Source organism: Hydra viridissima, unplaced genomic scaffold (genome assembly GCF_058129835.1).
Source record: "Hydra viridissima isolate aposymbiotic clone 2 unplaced genomic scaffold, HvirCarnegie_v1 scaffold_9, whole genome shotgun sequence".
NCBI lineage: Eukaryota > Metazoa > Cnidaria > Hydrozoa > Anthoathecata > Hydridae > Hydra > Hydra viridissima.
In genome coordinates, this window is record NW_028324308.1 from 17,657,318 (window position 1) to 17,678,832 (window position 21,515).

General features: G+C 28.3%; 1 protein-coding gene across 14 annotated transcripts; it reads left to right on the forward strand.

The window, feature by feature from the left end:
• Positions 1-1,401: 1,401 nt before the first annotated feature.
• On the forward strand, positions 1,402-13,497 carry LOC149884365 (uncharacterized). Of its 14 annotated transcripts, XM_090098302.1 has the most exons (10): positions 1,407-2,001; positions 2,114-4,231; positions 4,341-4,530; positions 5,121-5,310; positions 6,405-6,656; positions 6,770-6,857; positions 7,046-7,412; positions 7,496-7,620; positions 7,792-7,878; positions 7,969-8,001. In XM_090098302.1, the coding sequence occupies exons 4-5, from the start codon at positions 5,171-5,173 to the stop codon at positions 6,478-6,480; spliced, it is 216 nt and encodes a 71-aa protein (XP_089954428.1). In that variant the 5' UTR covers positions 1,407-2,001; positions 2,114-4,231; positions 4,341-4,530; positions 5,121-5,170; the 3' UTR covers positions 6,481-6,656; positions 6,770-6,857; positions 7,046-7,412; positions 7,496-7,620; positions 7,792-7,878; positions 7,969-8,001. The 14 variants fall into 14 exon arrangements, 10 of the variants coding, with proteins under 10 accessions (XP_089954427.1, XP_089954428.1, XP_089954429.1 ...); XM_090098301.1 differs by having other exon boundaries at positions 1,402-4,231; positions 4,341-4,553; XR_016455799.1 differs by lacking the exon at positions 5,121-5,310 and having other exon boundaries at positions 1,402-4,231.
• The last annotated feature ends 8,018 nt before the right edge of the window (positions 13,498-21,515 follow it).

Genomic DNA, 21,515 nt, shown 5'->3' on the forward strand with positions numbered 1-21,515 from the left:
TCTTATCATAAAATTACAAAGCTACATTTATTTAAAGTGGTTACAAAAAGATTGTAAAAGACAAAAAGATAAGAACGAAGTTTTTATAACGTTTTATTATGATTTTCAGTTCTTTTTTTTTCTGCGTGGATAATTAACACACCAGCTTGATGTAAGCAATCTCCGATAAAACTGTGGAGTTGAATATCTTTAGAGTCGAGAAGCCCACTCTTGACTGCCTCTAAAAAAGAAACTGAACCTCAAAAATGTGGAATTGAAACATCTTTTTTTATTGGAACACGAGTCGGTCACATTTCTTAAAATGCTTTTTTAAAATATTTACTTTATTTACTCCTTTAACGGCTGAATAAATATTTTTGAACTCGATACAAAAATTGTTCTTCCGAGAAGTGCCTTTGATATCATACTTTGAAGCGACATCTTTTGTAATTAGTTTAATTATTGCCTCGTATAAACGTAAAACATAAAACGTTAACCTCGTAAAACTTTTTTTGGAGTGATTGAACAAGCTAAAACTGCCACTTGTTATAACAATTTCAGACTTATAATTTTACAAAATATATAATACTCTTATAATTAACTTTAGAATAGTCATATTAATCAGTGAAGCATCTCCCTTCCACCAAATTACCTAAAAGATTAGAATAGCAAGCAAAGTAACTTGAAAATAGCAAGTAAAATAGGCACGCCGATAAGAAATTGACGCCTGGAGAACTTAAAAGATAATTTAAAACTAGTTTTTTTAGAAATTAACTTTCATAGTTCCTAGAATCATCCCCTACTCCCACTGGGATTTCCTGGATCCATCACTGAGAATAAAATTTACTTTTCAATATTTGATTAAATAATCTGCCAACTCAACAGCGAACATTAAGTGTAATACATAAATGCATTACATACTACTTGTCATACATGCAGCAGTACAAAAGTAATAGTAATTAAATAAAATGTTGCTATATCTTCTAATTATAACAGTGTAGTATTAGGGCACTCGTTAATTGCTACACTGGAATGTGAATTAGCTAAGAAGGAAGGTTCCATGTGATTTCTGGAATTTTCTGATTAAAAACTCCTAACTTAAACCCAGTGTCAACTTATCTTTTGAGCCAACCGGGCTCGGTCTCTCCGATTGTTTTTGTTAGGCGGTATTTAAACATCGAACTGGATTTCACTAAGTAATTTTTTTACAATTAAAGGAAGGAAACAAACCAAAGAAAAATAGCTTCAGGTTGAAAGGAGGTAGTTAAAGTTTTTTTTTTTTTTTTTTTTTCAAGTCTAGTTATTATTTTTTTTCAAGTCTATGTAACAAATGCGATATGATTAATGAAATAAAGCAAAGTAGATGTATTGTTTCTAAAAAAAAAAAAAAAAAAAAAAAAAAAAAAAAAATTTCGTAATTTCGAACGTGGGAGCTACAGTTATGCTTTTCCAAAAAATCTAGAGGATTATTTGATGAAATAGTATTGCTTTTCTGCATTTTTTTCTGTAGTTTAATAAAAAGGAGCGACGTCAAAGATTTTTATTTTAATTTTTTCAATCAGCGATTGAAAATAGTTTGATTCATTTTAGTTATTTGCTAATTTTTATTATTTTACTTTCTTAAATATTTTTAAGATATATATACAAAAGTACGACCTAACGACATTGTTTAATTTAAGAGAACTTTCATCGACATGAAAGATTTTATTATTATTTTTTGGGACAAAAAAAAAAAGAAAAGATAAGCAACTACGAAAAGAAAAACCAAAACGAAACAAAATGTGTAAACGTTTTCTTAAAAAAAAAGAAAAAAAATTAAAAGAAGTTATTACACTCGAAAAAAATGCTCATAAATCAACGATCTTTTAAAATATCAAACGCTGTATATTGTTCTCAAAGGACTGTATAAAGGGTAATCAGCAGATATGTTAAAACATCGCCTGTTTTAGCATATCATTACCAATTGACAACTAGGAGGTGGATCAAATCCAGGGTTCAACATTGAAAGTTTTGTGAAGCAAGGTCTTTGATTCTTTTCTTGTTTTTCATTAGAAGACTTAGCAAAAAAATTTAATATCAGTTTATGTTTTGTTTAAAGCGAAAACTTGCATGTATGTTAAATATTTTTTTTTAGAAAAAGACTGGTGCTTAATTGAAAACTTTTGTTTGAATGAAGAAAAATAAATTAATGATATGGAAAGAATTTAAATTTATGATGTGTGCTTGTAAACTTTGTTAGGAATTGCTTAGAAATTGTTTATTAATCTTCATGTTTGAATTTTTAAACTGCATGTAATAATTCACTTGTTGCAATTTTAGTTTGAACATAATAGAAAGATTAACATTTCAGTTTTAATAATCAAAATTAAACCCATAATAAACAAAAATTTTTTTGAAAGTAATCACTGTAAGAGACTAGTGGAAGAAATACCAGGAAGAAATGGGATTTTGGCATTTAAGGCTTTTTGCCATCCTACAAAAAGAGAATAAGATTAAGAGAATGATGTAATAAACACATATTCAAGAATCTGCTTCTTAATTATTCTTAATTTCCTTCTAGTTCCCCATTTACTCATAAACAAATGGGTACTGGAAGAGAAGTTAAATAACTTGTTCTAGGAATAACTTTAATTAAAGCTTTTGTTAGTGTCAATCAGTTTTTGTCACTTCTCTCTTTTTAAATACAAAAACCAATATTTTTTACTCTAAATAAAAACTGACAGTTATTATGGATTAATCTGCCAGTATGATGGAGGCTCTTTTGGTAAGATTACTTTTTCTCAAAAAATTTGTAGTTTGATATAAAAAAAAATGTTATAATGACTCATAATGGTTCTAATTTTAAAGTGATTATTATTTTATTTAACTGCTGAGAACTGCACAGAACTTAATTTTTTGTGTAGTACAGGTATTTGCATAGTACATAGCATTTACGTAGTATTTGTGTAGAACATGAATAACAAATGGGTTTGTGATGGTGAGAATGATTGTGGAGAATTCAGTGATGAAATTCCAAGTGTATGTGAAAGTTTTAACTTAAATAATGCAAATTGTTGATAAGTTTAAGAGCCAAAGAATATTTCTTAAAGTATGGCAAGCCAAGAGCTTGACTATCCTGTATTTCATGTAGAGCCACACTTGTGGTCTAGTTTATTGGCTTTGAAATTGTAATCACAGGCTTGCATGAGGAGAATGGGTCACCTGCTATATGTGGTATACATAGATGATGAAAAAAAACAAACTCATCTGTTTGCTGCCAAAGTAGGCTTCAGTGAATTGAAGTATTTGACAAGCAACTTGGTCATGATGCCAAATGTGGTGTGTAGATTTAGGTGATGCTCAACTCCACATGCATATATTTAAGCGAAAGACCATCAAGTTTTTAACCAAGATGACCCTTTTTTTGTTTGGCAGGGTTGCACTCAACAGCTACCTGTTGCAGCTCCTGAATACCAATGTCTATATTGTTACAAGCATACTTCATTATGTTGCAGATGGAAGTTTAACTGAAGAAGACCACCTACTCAAAGCTGTTATGAAGCACATTGACAGAACTGCATAGTGCTAATGCCATCCCATATCCACCTCAACACACAGTTCAAAACAGTCCATTTGAAGGTCATAAGCTAGTGAAAATTGTTCTGCGAAAGAAAAGAAACTGTATTGCTGGGTGCTGTAACTGTTTTTACTTTGGTTGGAAGGGTCAAACCTAAGCACTACAAGAAACAAGACTTCAATCAGACTGTGTAAACAGCTTCTGTACAAGGAATTTAACATATACAGAAAATAATTTATTGTTAATTTTTTTTTTTTTTTAAGCTAGTAATTTAAATGTTAATTTTTTTACTTGTTTTTAAATATAAAGCAAATCAGAGTTGTCTTGTTGGCCTTTTTACTTGGAAGAATCAAAGATGCATAAAAGCTACATTTCTTTGTGATGGGGATGATGATTGTTATGATTTAAATGATTAAACTCCACCAGTTTGCCATATAAAACCAAGATGAAAAGTAGGAACTCACCACTGCAAATCAACTGACAGCTGTGTTCCTTAGAAAGTGGTTTGTGATGGTACTGAAGATTGTGAAGATCGTTCAGATGATTGATATTGCAGCTCTACACCTTTATGTCTAGGGTTTCAGTGTAAAAAAAAATGTTTATCAATAAGAAAAAAGTGTGTGATGGATAATATTATTGCTTACTTGGTAATGATGAATCAAATTGCAGTTTTTTCTGTAAACCTGGTTTTTAAAGGTTTGGGTTTAGTTCTATTTCAAAGTAATACTTAATACAGTGTTAAGAAAATTATTGGATCCTTTAGGAAAATGTTTTGTAATAAAATTTGCATCATTTATTTTTTTAGATGTCTTGATGTATTTCAATGCTTCAATTCATCTGGTTTTTGTGATAAAAAGATTTTCACAATGGGTTTGATGAGAGTCCGTTTTGCAACCAAGATGAGTGCATAATTGAGAATGGTTGTTGCTCTGAGATTTGAGAAGACCTTAATGTTTTTAGGGAGTGTCTATGTTATGAAGTTTACCAGAAAAAAAGTACAAATATTTTGGATGCATATGTAATTGGTGTTTTTTTTTTTTTGCTTAAAAAGGCAGTTGGAATATATACTCTCTGCATTATAAATTATTAAATGTCAGTTTAGATATTGGTAAAAGAAATTTATTAAATTTATAGCCAAAATAAATTAATTACTGTTATCATTGTTGTCAGCATAATCACCTTTATTCCAGTAATTTAGTTGTAAAAAAATCATTTTTAATTTTGTAAACATTAACCTCAAATCTCTTTTAGATTTTAAAGATTACACCTTTAGATAATTAAATGTCTTTTTTACCTTTATACGTGTTTTGTTGAAAGGCCACAATTAACAATTAAAAAATAATATTTTATGTATAAGTAAAACAACTTCTTGAAAAATAAAAGACTTACTGAAAAATTAAAGCAATTTAACGTTTACCTAAGATTTTTGAATTTGGCAAATGCATTAAATCTTTCTTGGGCTGGACCAGCAATTTCATGAAATGTATCTATCAGTCAGAGTTCAATTCTACAGTGTGTAGTTTTCATTTGAACAAACATTCTAGTTGCTCTTTTAATTTTGATTGGTCTTATGATTAACATTTAGATGGTTTCTTTTTGCATTTACTTAATAATAACAACATTGGGCAAGTAATCATGGTTAAAGGCAAATACAAAACACTTGATGAAAATTATCATGTAATTTTAAGTAATATATCAATTGGTAGTGGAAGTTCTTATCATGCGAAGCATAAGTATATTTATTGGACAGGCAAGGAGCAATCTGTTACAAGCAGGTGTTTTTTTTTGTAAAATTTTTTTTACAATATGATTTCAAATTTTAATATTTGAATTTCTTTCCAGGTTTTTAATAACCTATAATGAATGTGAAAATTTGGAAAATTTTTCAATATTCTTGAAATCAAAAGCATATTGTTTTGTTAAATTCTGCTTTTTTTTTTTTTTTTAATCTTGAAATCTATGCACAAAGAAGAAAAAAAAGAGTGAGGAAGGGGGAGGGGTGAGAAGAAATCTAGCCATTCTTATGCTTGGACTAAGTGGCACCTGAATATATTTGCTACAATGTTACATATTAACATACATATTATTCCTACATATTCAAGATATGTTTAGCTTATAGTTCATTTATAGTGCAAATTTTCTAATCATCTTTTTGTTATCATGATCATTTTTTTTATTATGACAGCAAACGAAGATAAAAACTTATATTTATTTATTTTTTTTATTATGACAGCAAACGAAGATCAAAAATATATATTTAAGACCGTAAATGAACTTTAAAACCATACCATATCTTTAAAAGCAGTCCCCATTTTGTAAAAAGTGGAATAATTTTTTTATTGCAGAATTAAGATGAAAAGCACAAACAAAATAAAAAATAATGCTTTTTTTTTTTTTGTTTATTTTATTCATTTGTATATAAATTTGAAAAACAAGTTGATAAAATAAAGTACTTTCAATGTCCCTTAAAGAAGATTTTAAGTTAATTATGTTTCCAAATGTCTTTAAAAAAGGAAATGTCTAAAGTTATTGATGCAGCTGTAAGGACCTTTTTTCTTTGTGAATATTCTCTTTTAAAATTGCTTTTGAATTCATTTTTTATGACATTATTTTTAGTATTTAATAAAAAATGAAGGTTTGAATGAAGAAGTTTTGAGTTTTTTCCAAAGTTGTTAAAATTTTTTTTTAAGTAAGATCTCTAAAGTAACATAATTTAACTTAATATAAGAAGAAATTGTCTCATATGCATTTTTTTTTTATGTAACTTTTAACAACTTGATTACTTTGATGCCATTGATTTATTCTTCATTTTCAATTTGCCTATTTTTATGTTCATTAGCTTTTTTTATGCTCTTTTAAATACTAATAGGTCTATTCCAAGAAACCTCATGAAAGAAGATGTCATTCAAAATTTAAGCAGAGCTTATGCCATATCAATTGACTGAGATGAAAGCCTTACTGGACTCTTCCATAGGATAATCTTATTGAGGTTTCTGAGCTTGATGGAAGTAACATGCTGCAACTTGTGAATGCTAACAAACCTTATGCTGTTATTGCAGATCTTTCTCCAAGTTGTTTTTCCTTTCCAAATAATTTAAAAGTTTTTACAAAATACATCTCTGTGAGTTGTTCTTTTAAGTATTGTGGTTTAATTTGGTTTATTAAGTTAACATTTTCATTTGATTTTTTGTATATTTCAATTTGATATATGCATATTATATATTGTAATTTCAGAAAAGCTGAAAAAGCAAAATGTGAACTTTTGAACTAGAACTAGAAGCCGATTTAAAGGGATTCATTTGTACCAATATTTCTTTAAAAGGTAGATTCAAAAAATTTTCAACCATAGGATTTTGTTCCTTAATCTGAACTATTATCAAAATGAAACTTTTATAAAATTGGTTCTTTCAAATAACTTACTTTTTTGCTGGCTTCATTACATGTTTTTTAATATTACAATTGATTGTAGCACTATGCTAGTTGATAATTGTTTGATGTGCTTTATTGTAGCAAAAGGTTCTTGTATTGGCTTGAAATGGGATTTATTTAAGCAATAAGCATAGGTGGAGAAAAATCTACTTTACATATTGTTTACAAATCACATCGAATTTTACCATACACACTGGTGCTAGATTTTCAAACTGAGATAATCTATCGGTTTGATTTAAATTATATATATTGTGCTGGAACAAATGGTCAGGATTTCCAAAGGGTGACTCAATCATTTGACGACCCATTTACTTTCTTGATGATGGATAGAAAAAAGATTTTGTGGTAAAATGCAATAAAATTAAAGAAAGTCAGGTCACCAGATTAATTGCCTCGCCATCAAGTGACAGCATCATCTCAGTTTACAATGGGGCTCTTCAACCTGAGAGTATAAAACATACTTATTATGTGTTTTTAAGTTTATTTAAAATTTTCTTGATCTAGTCAAAAAAATCTGTTCTTTCAATTTAGTTTCCAATCCATGTGCAAATGTTTATTGCATCTATCTTTGCTTGCTTTCACATTATCAACTATATAAATGTGTTTGCCCTACTGGTATTGAGTTATTTTCTTATGGTTTCACTTAAACACTCCTGGTATGACATAGCTCTGTATGACATATTTTCCTAAGGTGATGTTTTTGCTGCATTCTTAAAATAAAAAATTTCACTTAACAGTATATCTATCAAAAAGGTAAGTATAAACACCTTTTATTTCTACTAAATACTCTTTATGTTTATTAATTTTTTTGTTTGTTTGTTTACCAGATGCATCCCATGTAAAGAGGATTTCTGTTTAATTCATGGCATCTGTATAAATAAGAAAGAAGAGGAAAATGTCCTACCCTTTTGTTTGTAAGCTACCCCAATTGGTTGTTTTTTTTTTTGTTCAAAAGATTTTTCATCCCTGTAGAATTTATGATATGGTGTGATTATTTTTTTTAGATGTAAGAATGGATATGCAGGTTATCATTGTCAAAACAAATTGGATCTTCATCCATTGTATGAGAATGGTTCATTAGGCAAGTTTCAAAGCCTATTTTTTCAAAAAATGCTAAATATGGAATTTTTCCTGAAGAAAACTGTTAAAAGTTAAAAAAAATCAGATTAAGTTGATTCATTGAAAAGATCAGATCTGGTTGTTTCAAATCTTTTTTTAAGTTTACATAGTTTTCTAGCAATAATTTTCTAAGCTTGATTCACTAATTTTCTGAATTCAATATTATTAAATACTCTATTATTTTCTTTTTTGTAGTACGGTATAGATGTGTATTCTGGATTGTAAAAATGGTGGGGTATGTAAAGAGTATGATGACTTCAACAAGTTACTTTACAAACCAATCTGCAAGTAAGAAAGATATTGAAAAATGGTTTGTTTTACTAATGCATATTTAGTGTTATTATTGTTATAATATATTTTTTTTATCTATTTACAATTGTATATTTTTATATAAAAGTTGTAAAAAGATTGTGATGATTATGCTTTTAATCTAAGATGTCCAAGGAGTTTTGATGGTGAAAGATGTAGCAACTATATTAGGGTATTTAACTAACATTCTTTTAACAAAAGTTGTTCAAGGTAATCTTTTATCCTCGTTTATCTAAAGAAATCTTTAATCTCAAAGAAATTAAATCTCATACATGTTTTTATATGACTATTTTCTATGCTGCTCTACAAAAATGTATTTTATTTTTTTTAAAAAAAAGTAATTTAAAATTATATAAAATAATAAAGTTCAAAAAATAAATTGTATTGCACTCATCAAGATTTGACAGTCTTTTCTTTTAATTACAAATTGACTTGTTTGTACCAAAAAATTCTTGTTGAAAAAAAAAAAAAAAGAAACGAAATGAATAAAAACAATAAAACCACATAACTATATACTTGTGGGAGTTATGTTCCTGGGAGTTATGAAACTTGCCATTTCTCCTTTCAAACATTTGTTGTTGTTTTTTTTTTTTGTTTTTTTTTTTTTTGTTTTTTAAATATAAGAAGAAATGGGATTAAAAACAAAATGTGTTTTTGAACTTGTTTTTCCTTCTAGAAATGTTTAGTTTACCATTAATTATCACTTTTGTTGCAGCTGTTTTGGTTTGTATTCTCATTTTCATAGGTGTGCGGATGTGTCAGGTTAGTTTTTTTTGTAAAAAAAAACCTCAATGCTCTGTGTTTGAGTTGTTATTTTACACTAGCACCTTCTTCTTTTACACCAGATTATGAACATTTTATTTAAAGAAAAATTGTAGCCTGTTTTAATTTTATTGGAATGTGCATTAATTTCAGCTTTCAATATTGCATTTCTGTTAACTGTTTTTTAAATGCTTATGTTAAATTAGGTTGCCCAGCTTCAATAGTTGAAGCTGCAAATAGCAACAGGTTTCTCATTCTGTTGCATATCATGGTATAATTTCTGAGTTTCAATTATGATGGAATCATTTGATGTAGAAATAAATTTTGTAGTACAATTAGCAGTATATGCATAGACACTATACATTACAATATTTAAAATTTAGGTCAAATTTGTTAAGTTATGCTTGTGCCCAAAAACCAAGACCTTATGCTTGGTTTTTTTAATAGAGTTCATTTGTGGTCCAATGTTTCAAATAAGATAATTTTGGGATTTTTGTTGTTTTAAAAATAGATATCAGTTGTAATCATTATCACCTATCCATCAATAAGAGCTATGGCAGTTTTCAGAATGTTTCATGTTCTTGCAGTATTTTTCAATCTATTTATTTTAAGGAGCTATTTGGTGTATCTATACTGGCACCTTCCTCAATATTCACTTACTAAATGACTGTTTGCTATGTCCATCAAGCTTTAGAGATTACAAATAAAATCAAATATCAAAATGATTAAGTGTCAGATCTACAAATGTCTCTTAAACTAATATTTTTAATTCTTAGTTATGATACAATAAATTTTTAAAATGCCAATTTTTTTTGAAAATGTATACACTTTTTCTCAAATTTTATATTTTCACCTAGTCATCATTTTATATTTTCACCTAGTCATCATTTTAAACAAGACCTCTATATTTTTGTACAGGTTTAAAAGGCGTTAGGCTCAATAAAGTAGTATGGCTTCTGTAGACTGGTAAACCAGTCAAGAGCTGTTCTTAAATTAAATGCTCTTTGCTGCAACTACTAGAACTTTGGTAGATGAAGATAAAATTCTTTATCCCCTGTAAATTCAACAATAGATATGTTGAAGCTGTATACACACCCTGGGTATTTCCTTGATATTAACCAATTACAGTTTGCTCTAATAGTACAAGAAACCTTTACTTGATGATGGTAAGTAATTCACCTAGAGGTGTGTTACTCAACTTCATCAAGAGAAGTATCAAAGGCTCATTTTTACAAAAAAATTGTTCTTTAAACTAATTAATTGTTTTAAAAAGCCAACATATAGTAAGAGGTTTGCATGTTTGGTAAGCTTAAATATCTATAGATATTAATGTATTTTTACTGTATTACTTTAAAGCTACTAGATTTATGTTAAATCATAAATCAGTTAGTTGTAACGTTATGTCCTTCAAGCTAGGTAAATCAAAGATCTTTAAAACAAATATTCTTACCTGTTATAAAGGAACTTCAAATCATATTGGAACTTTCTATTAACAAAATTTGTAAGGTTTTTGGAATAAAAGAATTGGAAGTATAAGATTGTAAAACCTAACATTTTTGACAAATTGAATGATTTTTAGGAATCCATATCTATGAATATCTATACCAATCCATATTTATGAATATTAATCATGAAAAGTTTTAAAATTGATGATATCTTTGAAGACAAAATGATTTTACATAAAAAATATCTTGATGTAAAGTCAGCACAAAACATTCTACAAAATTATGATTGTAATATCATCTAATTTATGAGAAAACAGTATTATATATATATATAGAATCATTATTTATGCTGCTGTTTAAACTTAGGTTCAATATATATATGCCAAAAGATGTGAGATGTTTTTCATAAAACTCCAGAGCTCTAGACTTGTTTTTTTTCTGACTTTCGATGTTAATTCCTTGGCCTTGACCTTTATCATCAATTATCTAAGATTTTATCATATTTTAATCTTTTAATATTTTCTATTCATGGTCAGTTATTCAGTTATGCATTAAATACATAAATTAAAAAGCCAACCCATGCACTGCTTTTTATCATAGGCTGTTAACTACAAAAAAACAGATTGCCAAATGGGATTGATAGTTATGCACCTACCAACAATCAGTGTAGTTCCAAAGATGAAACTTTCTATCTTTTGCATGCAATTCAACTGGACTTGGTAAGTTCAATATACAGTTTTGTGTTTTTTTCAGCTATGCATATGAATAAATTGTGAAAGTGTGTGTGAGGGGGGTTGGGGGGGTTAGGTAAAAGTAAATCTGTAAAGATTATTATAGTACGAAGATTTTATACTATTCTAAAAAATGTATTATTTCATCTCTAAATAGATAGTCACCGTAAAAACAATTTTTCAAGTTCTTTTTTCACTCCATTCAAGGGTCAAAGTATCCCACACATTTACATACCAGCACAGTGTTTCCGGCTTCACACCTTTGTGAACCATTTCTTGCTCACGAACTGTCCAAAAGTTGCGATGCAATATGAGATTTGTATCATCTTCAACACTGGTGCATTTAATTCCACAAATGTTTGATTTTAGAGGCAAACCAGCTAATTACATCCATTTTACCCTGTAGACTAATTTTACATCACCATGACCTATTTCTTTTTTGTTTAATTGAAAATCTTGGACCTGTTGTAACTTGAATTGGTGAATTTGTTAAAAAATGAAAAAACAACGACTTGTTTTCTTTACCATAATTGAGAATTTTTTTTTAAAACGACATTTTTATTTATAACCAAATTTTTTTATTATTTATAACAACATTTGTTTTGCTTGTTTATTTAGATGGGGAAAAAGATGAGGAGTTGGGAAGCGGAAGGAATTCTTCAAAATTTAAAAAGAATGTAAAATTTCTAATATTTAGTTTAGTATATAAGTTTTGATATGAACGTTTTTTATTGATAGAGTTTTATGCAGCAGAAGAAAGTTTATAATTATTGTAAATAAAGTTGGAGTAATACTTATAGATGTCTATAATACTTATAGATGTCTATAGGCAAATGTTTTTTTTAATCTGTTCACCTTCGTTCCTCTAATTTTTCTGAACATAACTGTATTAAATGTTTTAAGTAAAAAGTATGTCGATGAATATAGTTAAGCCCATATGTATGTCGATAATATAGTCAAAAATATTTTTCAAGCATCAAGCAAATGTCAAAAATACAATCTTTGAAGTTATGTCTGCTGTAGGTAAATATCGGCCTCTGCAGAAGCTAAAAAATCGATCGTCAAAGGTTATAAGTTGTCTCCTAAATACCATCATTTCAGTTTCTGGAAATCGAAATGATTGTATTGAGAGCACACAAAACTTTGTTTTTCAAACACAGAAACCAATTATTGAATATTGCAATATCTAAATTTACTTATCTGAAAAATTGCTGTAGGACCAGTGAGTGCGGTTGTAAGTCTACGCACGGGTCACCTCACTAAGAGGGAATTTATTAAGTACGAATCTCGTCTAATCCTACTGACCTTAATTTGAATCAGCCAAAGTGTAAACTGTGAATAAAAGTATTTTGAACTTGGGTCAAATTTTTTCTCTCTCACACACAGACGCAAACTAATCTTATCAATGTTAATATAATTTTATTTCGATTAATTTCTTGGTTCGAACTGTAAATTGGCGCTGACATTTTTTCTCTATCAAAGTAATTCCTTTTACACGTGACGCTTAAACACGTGGTTTAAGCGTTACGTCGCACTGTCAGATGTCAATGAGTTCAGACTATTTTATTATTCACCATTTTAATTTTTATTTATTAATCTCAAGGATTAATATCATCAAAACATTTGTTATTTAGAATGTTTTTTGTTTTTTTTTTCAGAGAACTTAGCGAAAACTTTATTTCAGGAACTTGTTCCTCGTTTTGAGAATTTTTGTGTTGCGCAATATCGAATTTAAAGTTGTGTTGCTACTGTTGGGAAATCTATCGAACACGACAGCGATTAACACGTAAGTATTGATATCCAAAATTTATTCACTCCAAAAAATTAAAGCTATCTTTGCTCAACTTCAAACAATCAAAAGATTTGCATCAAATGTCTCTGAAACGCAGACGTCACCGACAGAATATGATTATATTACTCGTCAAACAAATGTGGGAGATGGGAAAACGTGTGAAAATTGCTCGTGTAGGTTTACAATCAGAAATTTACATGGAGAAATTCATCAGAGGATGACGTATAATTATGTTTCTTATTGAAAAATTCAACGCGTGAGGATGAGAAAAACTTAATCATCAATTGTTTGAATGTTCGTTATGTCAACTTTTATAATCATTTTTAAAATGGCGAGAGAGAAAAAAAAAAGAAAAAAAAAATTACAAAAAAGAAATTATATTTTTGAGTTTCAGTTAATGTTTCAATAAAGAACAGTTCGCTTGTTTTCATTGAAACATTAGGCTATCGTAAGTTTACTTTTAATATTTTTACGCTGACAAACTTTTCAGTTATAAAATTTTATGCTTGGTCCTATTTTTTGTAGTAGATCTGAGTAGTAGGCCTACTGTAGCGTGCAAAAAAATAACTTGTGAAAAGTCAAATTGTGCCAATCTTCTTATCTTTATTTCAAAAAATGTTCATAAAAAAATAGGAACAAATTATAAAGATTATTTTTCAACAAAAACTTCGTTCAAAGTTTACGTTGAATTAAAATTTCTTTAAATGAATGGGATTATGGGAAAATAAAGAGATAAAAGCTTTTCATGAAACATATGATTTCTTAAGCACTATAGCAACTTCAAGTAAAATATATCATATAAATAAAATAATTAAACGAGTTCTCAAAAAGAAAAACAACTTCTAATTCTGAAATTATTAACAAAGTTCTGGATTATGAAGATTTGTTCTGATAAAACTAAAAAAGCTGTTGATATCTGTGGAAAGAGACAAAGTCCTAGTTGAGTGTTAAGTGACATACGAAATGAATTACAGAATTGCGGCCTTAAATTCTTTGAAGCGACGAATCAAAACACAAGCTTTTCGGATCAAATAGATTTAGTGAAGGCGGACGTCCTCTCAGAAAATAAATTTAATCCGAAGTATCAATTGCCGCCTATGAAACGTGGTGGTGGGGAAACATGAATATACTAGGATGTTTTCTTCAATCCAGCCATATACCCTCATTTGGATGAAAACATGAACAAACTCATATTTAAAGACATCCTTATCGAGAAAAAAATAAAGAAATTTGTCAACGACATGAATCAATTCGTGGCAGGAACTTTTAAGAAGTTGTAGAGACTTTTTACACCAAAAAACGAATTTTTTGTATGTTTAATATGTAAAATTATATGATTTATATTTCTCTTTCATCTCAAAAGATTCAAATGAGTTTTTTTTTAACTTTTAAGTAATTGCGACATTAAAAAAACTATTCGTATAACATTTTAAAAATGACAAAAATCAATCAAATTTGTTAAACGAACTTTTGTTTTAATCAGCCTAAACTATTTTTTGATCGTTTTCATATGAATCATGAAGAATGAACCATGAATGAATCATGAGGAATGCCATCTAAAATTTAATGATATTTTAAAAGTTTAATACTCACCTCACGCCTGAAAAACTACAAATTGTGTAAAAAATAGGGGTGGGAGTTAAGGTTAGTTTTAGCCTAACTAAAATTAGTCGACTAACTTTTTAGCGTAACTAAAATTCATCGACTAACTTTTTAGTCTAACTAAAATTAGTTGACTAAAACATGATTTATTGCTAAAAAAAACAACTGATTAACCTAAACCATGAAATTATATGAACATAATATGAATTATGACAAATAAATCAATTTAAAGACATCAAAATTTATTGTTTTTTACGTAATATAATTTGTGACAATCAGGTAATAAAAATGTTTTGTTTGTACCTGGTATTGCCCCAAATTTTCTTTTATTGAACTAAATAAAAATTGGATTGTTAGCAGAAAAACTCAGTCAAAAACAGGTGATGTTTTATACCGAAAACATAATTAGTTATTAACATTTTAATAGTAATTTTTAAAAGAAAAACAAAACAGAGAGTTGAACAAGATATATGTTCAATTACAAAATATAGAAATAATAAAAAAAATTAATTGCGTCACTGTTTCAATCTTATTGTTGTCATTGTAATTATCTGCGTTTTTATGAGTGTGGAACGAAATAAATTAGGTATTGTTACCTCAAAAAATCATTGCAGGTATTATATAAAGGAAATCCGAAAATGCTTTTGCACATAACACACCTTTCAAAAACATGGCACCATTTTTTTTTTATAAATGATTTCACATGTGTTTTATAATTTATAATTCACTTTAATTAGAAATTGAAAGATCCAGATCTGAGCCGCTTTTCATTGAAAATTAAAACAAGTACTTAACAATAACGGGGGACTATTTAGATTAGTTTTATTAAAAAATTCCAGGTATATATGTCGCAAACCTTTCTCTAAAAACTTGAAAAACTCTGAAAATCGACCATAAAAAAGATGCCCTGGCAATTTAAGTTGTAACTTACAGCAATTTGTTATTAAAAAAATAGCGTTCAAACCACTTCACAACTAACACATAACAAGATTTTAAAAAAGTATTTTTTGGGTAAAAGTAGCAATATATTTTTCGCAATTTAAAATGTTAGTCGACTAAATTTAGTTAGACTAAAAAGTTAGTCGACTAAATTTAGTTATGGTTTTTTTAGTTAAACTAGTTACAATTTTTAGTTTTGGTCACAACACCAGTAAAAAAATTAGTTTTATAAACATAGATATTGACTCGTTGCTTTACAGCTTCACTTGTCATTTTGATCATTATTAATAGCTTTTTTTTCTATAAACACAAAATTTGAGTAAATATTGTCAACTTCAATGCAGTTTAGGCTCAAAATCTTACGTAAAATTTATAAAGTTTTTGTAAAATGACTCGTAATTTATAACAACAAATCTAACCATAAATCATCTAAAAATTCTACTTTCGATTAGCAATGCATAAAGCGCAAATTGATTCATTTTCAATTCTCTTGCTTAAGATTCTCCTTTAATATTTTAACGTTTGATTTCTCGATAATAACCAACTGATGAACGTCATAAAAATCAATTTTTAACAAACTTGAATAAAGTTTTTTTCCGGAAAAAACATTTCTAAAGCATCATTAAATCACCGTGCTTTACAATGAGGTATGGTTGTTTATTTAGCAGGGAATGAATTTTTACATTCTTTTTTCCTTGTTTCAAATTGAGATTATCAAGATTATTGAGATTACCCATATTTGCTTAATAGTGTTTTTGTTGTTTCAACCGTTTCGACTTTTTAATATTTTATACTTTCCAATTTTCATTATCCTAAGCTACTTTATAAGAGAAAATTCAAATCAAACATTAATAAGTTTTGTCAGCTGAAACAGAAACGCACAAATTTCAATTTTAAGTAGGGGATTGGATGAGAAAATGACAAAAACTATTAAATCCAGGTTAATATGTTTGGAAAGAACGGTCAACACACATTAAAGAGAACTCATTCACATAACATTCTCTTTAGCAAGGTTTTGTTTCAAGGTTTTCTAATAGTGTTATAAACTATAAAGAAAGTTGAGCACCAAAAGAGAGATTTAGAAAATGAAAAAATAAAATACCCACATTAGAAGATCGCTTGATGGAATATTTCATTAAAATGCGTCAAATTAAAGAAAAATATCAACAAGAGAAAAAGACTACTAAGAAGTTGATAATGGAATCATTAAAATAAGCAGTCAAGTAGAAATAATTAGACAAGGTTTGAGAACAAAGCTAGTCTCATCAGAAAATCACACGGTTCGGAATAAACTCGAAGAGAATAATTTTTAGCCATCTTTAGCAAACAAGGAGTTAGAGTCGCGACAGTACTCACAGCTTTCGGTGTAGTAATTGCAGCAATAGTAGAAGGTGTAAATGGTGCCGCTGTATATGTCGCTGCAATATCAGCGGCAGATGATGTAGGAACGTGTATTTTATTTATGAGATGGATTTCTTTAAATTGCTGTATATAAAAATGGATTAAAAGTACATCGATCAACATTTCTCTGTGAGAAGTGCATCGTGTTCCGTATTTGCAGCTGCATTTTTTTTCGCACGAGCAAGCATCCTAGCAAGCTCATCATTTTAGTGCTATCCACATGTTTCTATATTTAAACAAAAACCGCTGATGGATAATGTGCCACAACCACAGTTAAAACGGGATTGTGTTGGTTACTTTTCTTCCGATGGTCACTCAAACATCTTTTTGCCCATTGACCTGATAAATAATCCTAGAATGTTATGGAAACGTGTGTTCAGACATCTTTTTATAACCACTTCTCAAAATTTATTATTTTGCATTAGGAGAATGAACAATACACATAAATATATATTTCAAAGTATACTTTAAATATAATACTTTAATATATTTAAGCAGAGTGCTATAAATTAACTAAGAATTCGATAAAAGCTGAAGCATTGTCCGATCTCTTGGAGTTACTTTGAGAAGGAGTGATTGCACTTCACAATTTAACAAGTATGGTTGCCTTGTTGAGAGCGGAATCACAACCAATACCAAACCCCAAACTTATACCACCACCACCACCACCACACAGTGGTCAGAAAAGTTTTGTCAAAACTTTTTGATTTTTTTTTGGAAAAAAAAAAACGTTTTTTTTTAGATTTAAAAAATTTTGTGAAAAAATATTTTTCAAATACTCATGTTATTACAGCAAAGTTTGAATATAGCATAATTTCTTACATTAAAGTATCTTTATATAGTTTTTGACTGTTCTTTAAACTTTTTACAATTATTACCTCTTGGTTCCATGTCACAACTCTTAGAAACGGACTTGTAGGAGCCTGTTTACTTGAGAACAAAGAAACTTTAAGCTACTTTTAAATGTTGAAAAAAGACTTTCAAGTTAAGTATTTAGACATCAAATGATATATATTGTATGTATATAAATTGTATGTATAACGTGGACTATTACATTTTCTCCCTCTATGAAGAACACTTTCGAAGGGGATATATAAAGTTAGCACATAAGTTTAACCTGGGTAAACCAAGTCCTTAAATAATCTGAAAAACAAAAATAACGATTGTACGAGGTTAAAAAACGAAAATAACGATTGTACGAGGTTAAAAAAAGAAGAGCGAAAAAAATGAAATCTGAATTAAAAAGGTTAAAAATTTAATTGAGAAATTATGAGCATCTCTAAAGTCAGTTGTTGTAAAAAAAAAACTTGAATTTCAGATTCAATAATAAATTTCAATTGAATTTAAAGAAAACTTGGCAAATTTTAAGTGAAAACTTTGGTAAACCGAAAATCAATAAACCATAGCAACCAAAGTAGAAAGATGTAAATAATAAAATTATCCGAGAAGAAAAATCACTGTGTGGCATTGCAGCAGACGTAGAAGAAAAATCTGAATTGAATAATTTCTGACTTAAAAAAAAATTTTTTTTCATAAATTTTAAATTGTTTTTGCAATCTTACTTTAAACTTTTTATTAAAACGTTGTATAAATGAGGGGTAGGGGATTGAGAACGAGAAATATTAATTCCTTTAAACACGAATAGTTTGTTACGCAGGGAGATTCTTACCCAATTAATCATTTCACCGAAAAGATTCTTTTTAATTAAACGGTATTAGGTATTGATAGAAGTACCAAATTGTGAAAATGGTGCTTTAACATTTAAAGTAGACCTATCCAGTGAAAGGAATTAAAAATTTCTTATGGAAGTGCTGTTTTTATTGCAAGTATAAACTACATTTCCGCGAGAAAAGTTACTGCCAAAAGGTGAACTTACAGATAGTGTGACTGTTACCGAAAAATTTCCTTTCGGAAGAAAAAACTTCACTTTGAATAAACAAATTACAAACAACTTTACAAACTTTGAATATGTTGTTTGCTAATTTTTTAAAATAACGAACCTGCAGTAAACCATTGCAGTTTTTAAAAAAATGATCATTTTTGTTTTTCTATATCATAAATGGATTTGAATTGGGTGCATGAAAAAGCGTTTTGTAACATATTAAAAGTTTTATTTCAAAAAAAACACAATTAAAGATATTTTTGTACTAGAGAATAGCCCATAAAAATTTCGAATTTTTTTAATAATTTTTGATTTTTACGCTAAATTATGACAAAAGAAGTGTGAAAGGGGAAAAAAGAAAGTATGATGGGATAGGAACATTTTTTGAGAGTTCAAAAAAAATTTCTTATCCACAAAATTATGTTTTACCTTAAGATAAAAACGAATAATTATATATAATTTAGTTTCACTCGAGCGTGGTGCTGTAAGCCAAACATTTTGTAGATAAAATGTAAGAGAGTTTTTCAATACGTTTTATAACTATACTTATTGTTTTACTTTCATAAACTGAAGACAATCCGAACATAACTTGATTCCTTGCGGGGTTGTCCACAACCATGGCTGTTTTAATGAAAAATGTTTAACTAGTATCCATCCTCCTCCCATTTTAAAGGAGAAAGTTTGGACCGTTTACCATTATTGCTTAAGTTATAAAAAAGTAACCAAAATCGTTTTCCAATCAATGAAGAAACTCTGAGTTCTCTTGAACAGACAGAAAAGTAGGTTTTCTAAAATTAATAGCAAGCTGCTTTCCTGCGTTCCAAAACTTTAACACTATTTTACACAAAACTACACAAAAATTTGCATTTAGATTTACACAAAGATTACATTAGATTTACACAAAGTAAATTCCAAAAGACACTAAATATTACATTAGATTTACACAAAGCAAATTCCAAAAGAGACTAAAGACACACATGAAGATAACAAGATTGCCTGTTAAGAAATCAAGCTTTCTAAGATCTGTTCCAGAGCTTCAATTTCTTTGTATAATTAAATAGTGTTAGTTGGCGAATCAGAACCTTTTGTAGCATCTAGTCCGGACTTAATTTTCAGGTTCTAAAAGTGAAAGGTTGTAATAATTTACTAAATCAGAATCAAATCATATTTGGTGCATATTACATTTATATTACGGTTGTGGATAAGTACTTAGCAAAATAAGTTAAAAGTTGGAACAACTTTTATGAAAGTGTTTTATTCATGTTTTGTTATAATATTTCAATTCAGTAGAACTCACAGACATCCCACAAAATATTTCATAGCAAAAAATGCTTAAATACGAAAACAATATTTTTATTACAGAAAATTTTTAAAATGTTAAAACAATAACTAATCAAAAAATACTTTTAGACAATTTAGGGTCTATAACACTTTATCCCCCCTACCTTCCCCTAAGTTTATGATTTATTCTAATTGAAAATTTATCCTGATTGAGAATCTTATAAAAACAAAGGTCTCAAAATCAATGGAAAGTGCTCTAATCTCAAGTTGAAAGTACAAAAATATACAAAAAAACAATCGCTAATATTCGCCATCTTGAAAAATGATTATTTTTTGTTTTAAAAGTATTAACAACCTGGTTTTTTCTTTTTATAATCAAGATTTTGAATAATAGAACGTTATGGGAATCCATCGCGTTTGATTATCATCACGTCAGTTTGTTTCTGCTGTATTCTTACTTTGTTGACTAAAATATCTTTGAAATTTTTATGGAATAAGTTGAAAAGTTCTTTTACTGATTACGGACTGAAATGAACTTTTAAACAACTAAAACTGTTAATATTTAAAAAATACACATTTTAAACTATTAATTTTCTTTTATATATTACAATACTACAAGTTTACCCCCCGTGAAAACTTTATTTTATTATATCTGCCATGTATGTCATAAATGTTTCCAAAAAGTTTCAACTTAGCAAAAAACATTAAGGAATTCCATTTATATTATTTGATTAAAGTTCGTTTTGTCATAAATTTTTTTTCTTTTATACCAATAAAGATTTTGTGTAAAACATAGTCAAAAATTTTGTTTCAAATTAAAATTCACAAAAAGGAATGGCACGTTTCACAAGAATGACATGAGTTATAGCTCGTTTGCTGGTCTGATTACAAGAGATAAAACAATCGAGTTAGGTCAAATTCGTATGTTTTTTGTTCGACTATAAAAGCCGTTAGCTTAGAGGCGTTTCTTAAAATAAGCAAATTTGAAATCCGTTAAACTTCGAAAAAAAAATTAATTTAACAATTATGAAAGCCGTAAAAAGTTGTAGCTTTATTTTTAATCAATTTTGAAAACCTTCCAAAGTTGTTCACGCTTAATTAAAACGATCCTGAGAGTCAAAAAGTAGCAAATCAAAATTTTTACGAATATGAAAATCGTATAAGTTTAATTACATTATATTTAAGGAATCTGAAAACCTTATAACTTTGTGTATGGTTTTTAACATGACTTTAACATTGTAAAACTTTAAACAAATATGCCAAAGAGCCATCGCTCGCTGGTTTGGCA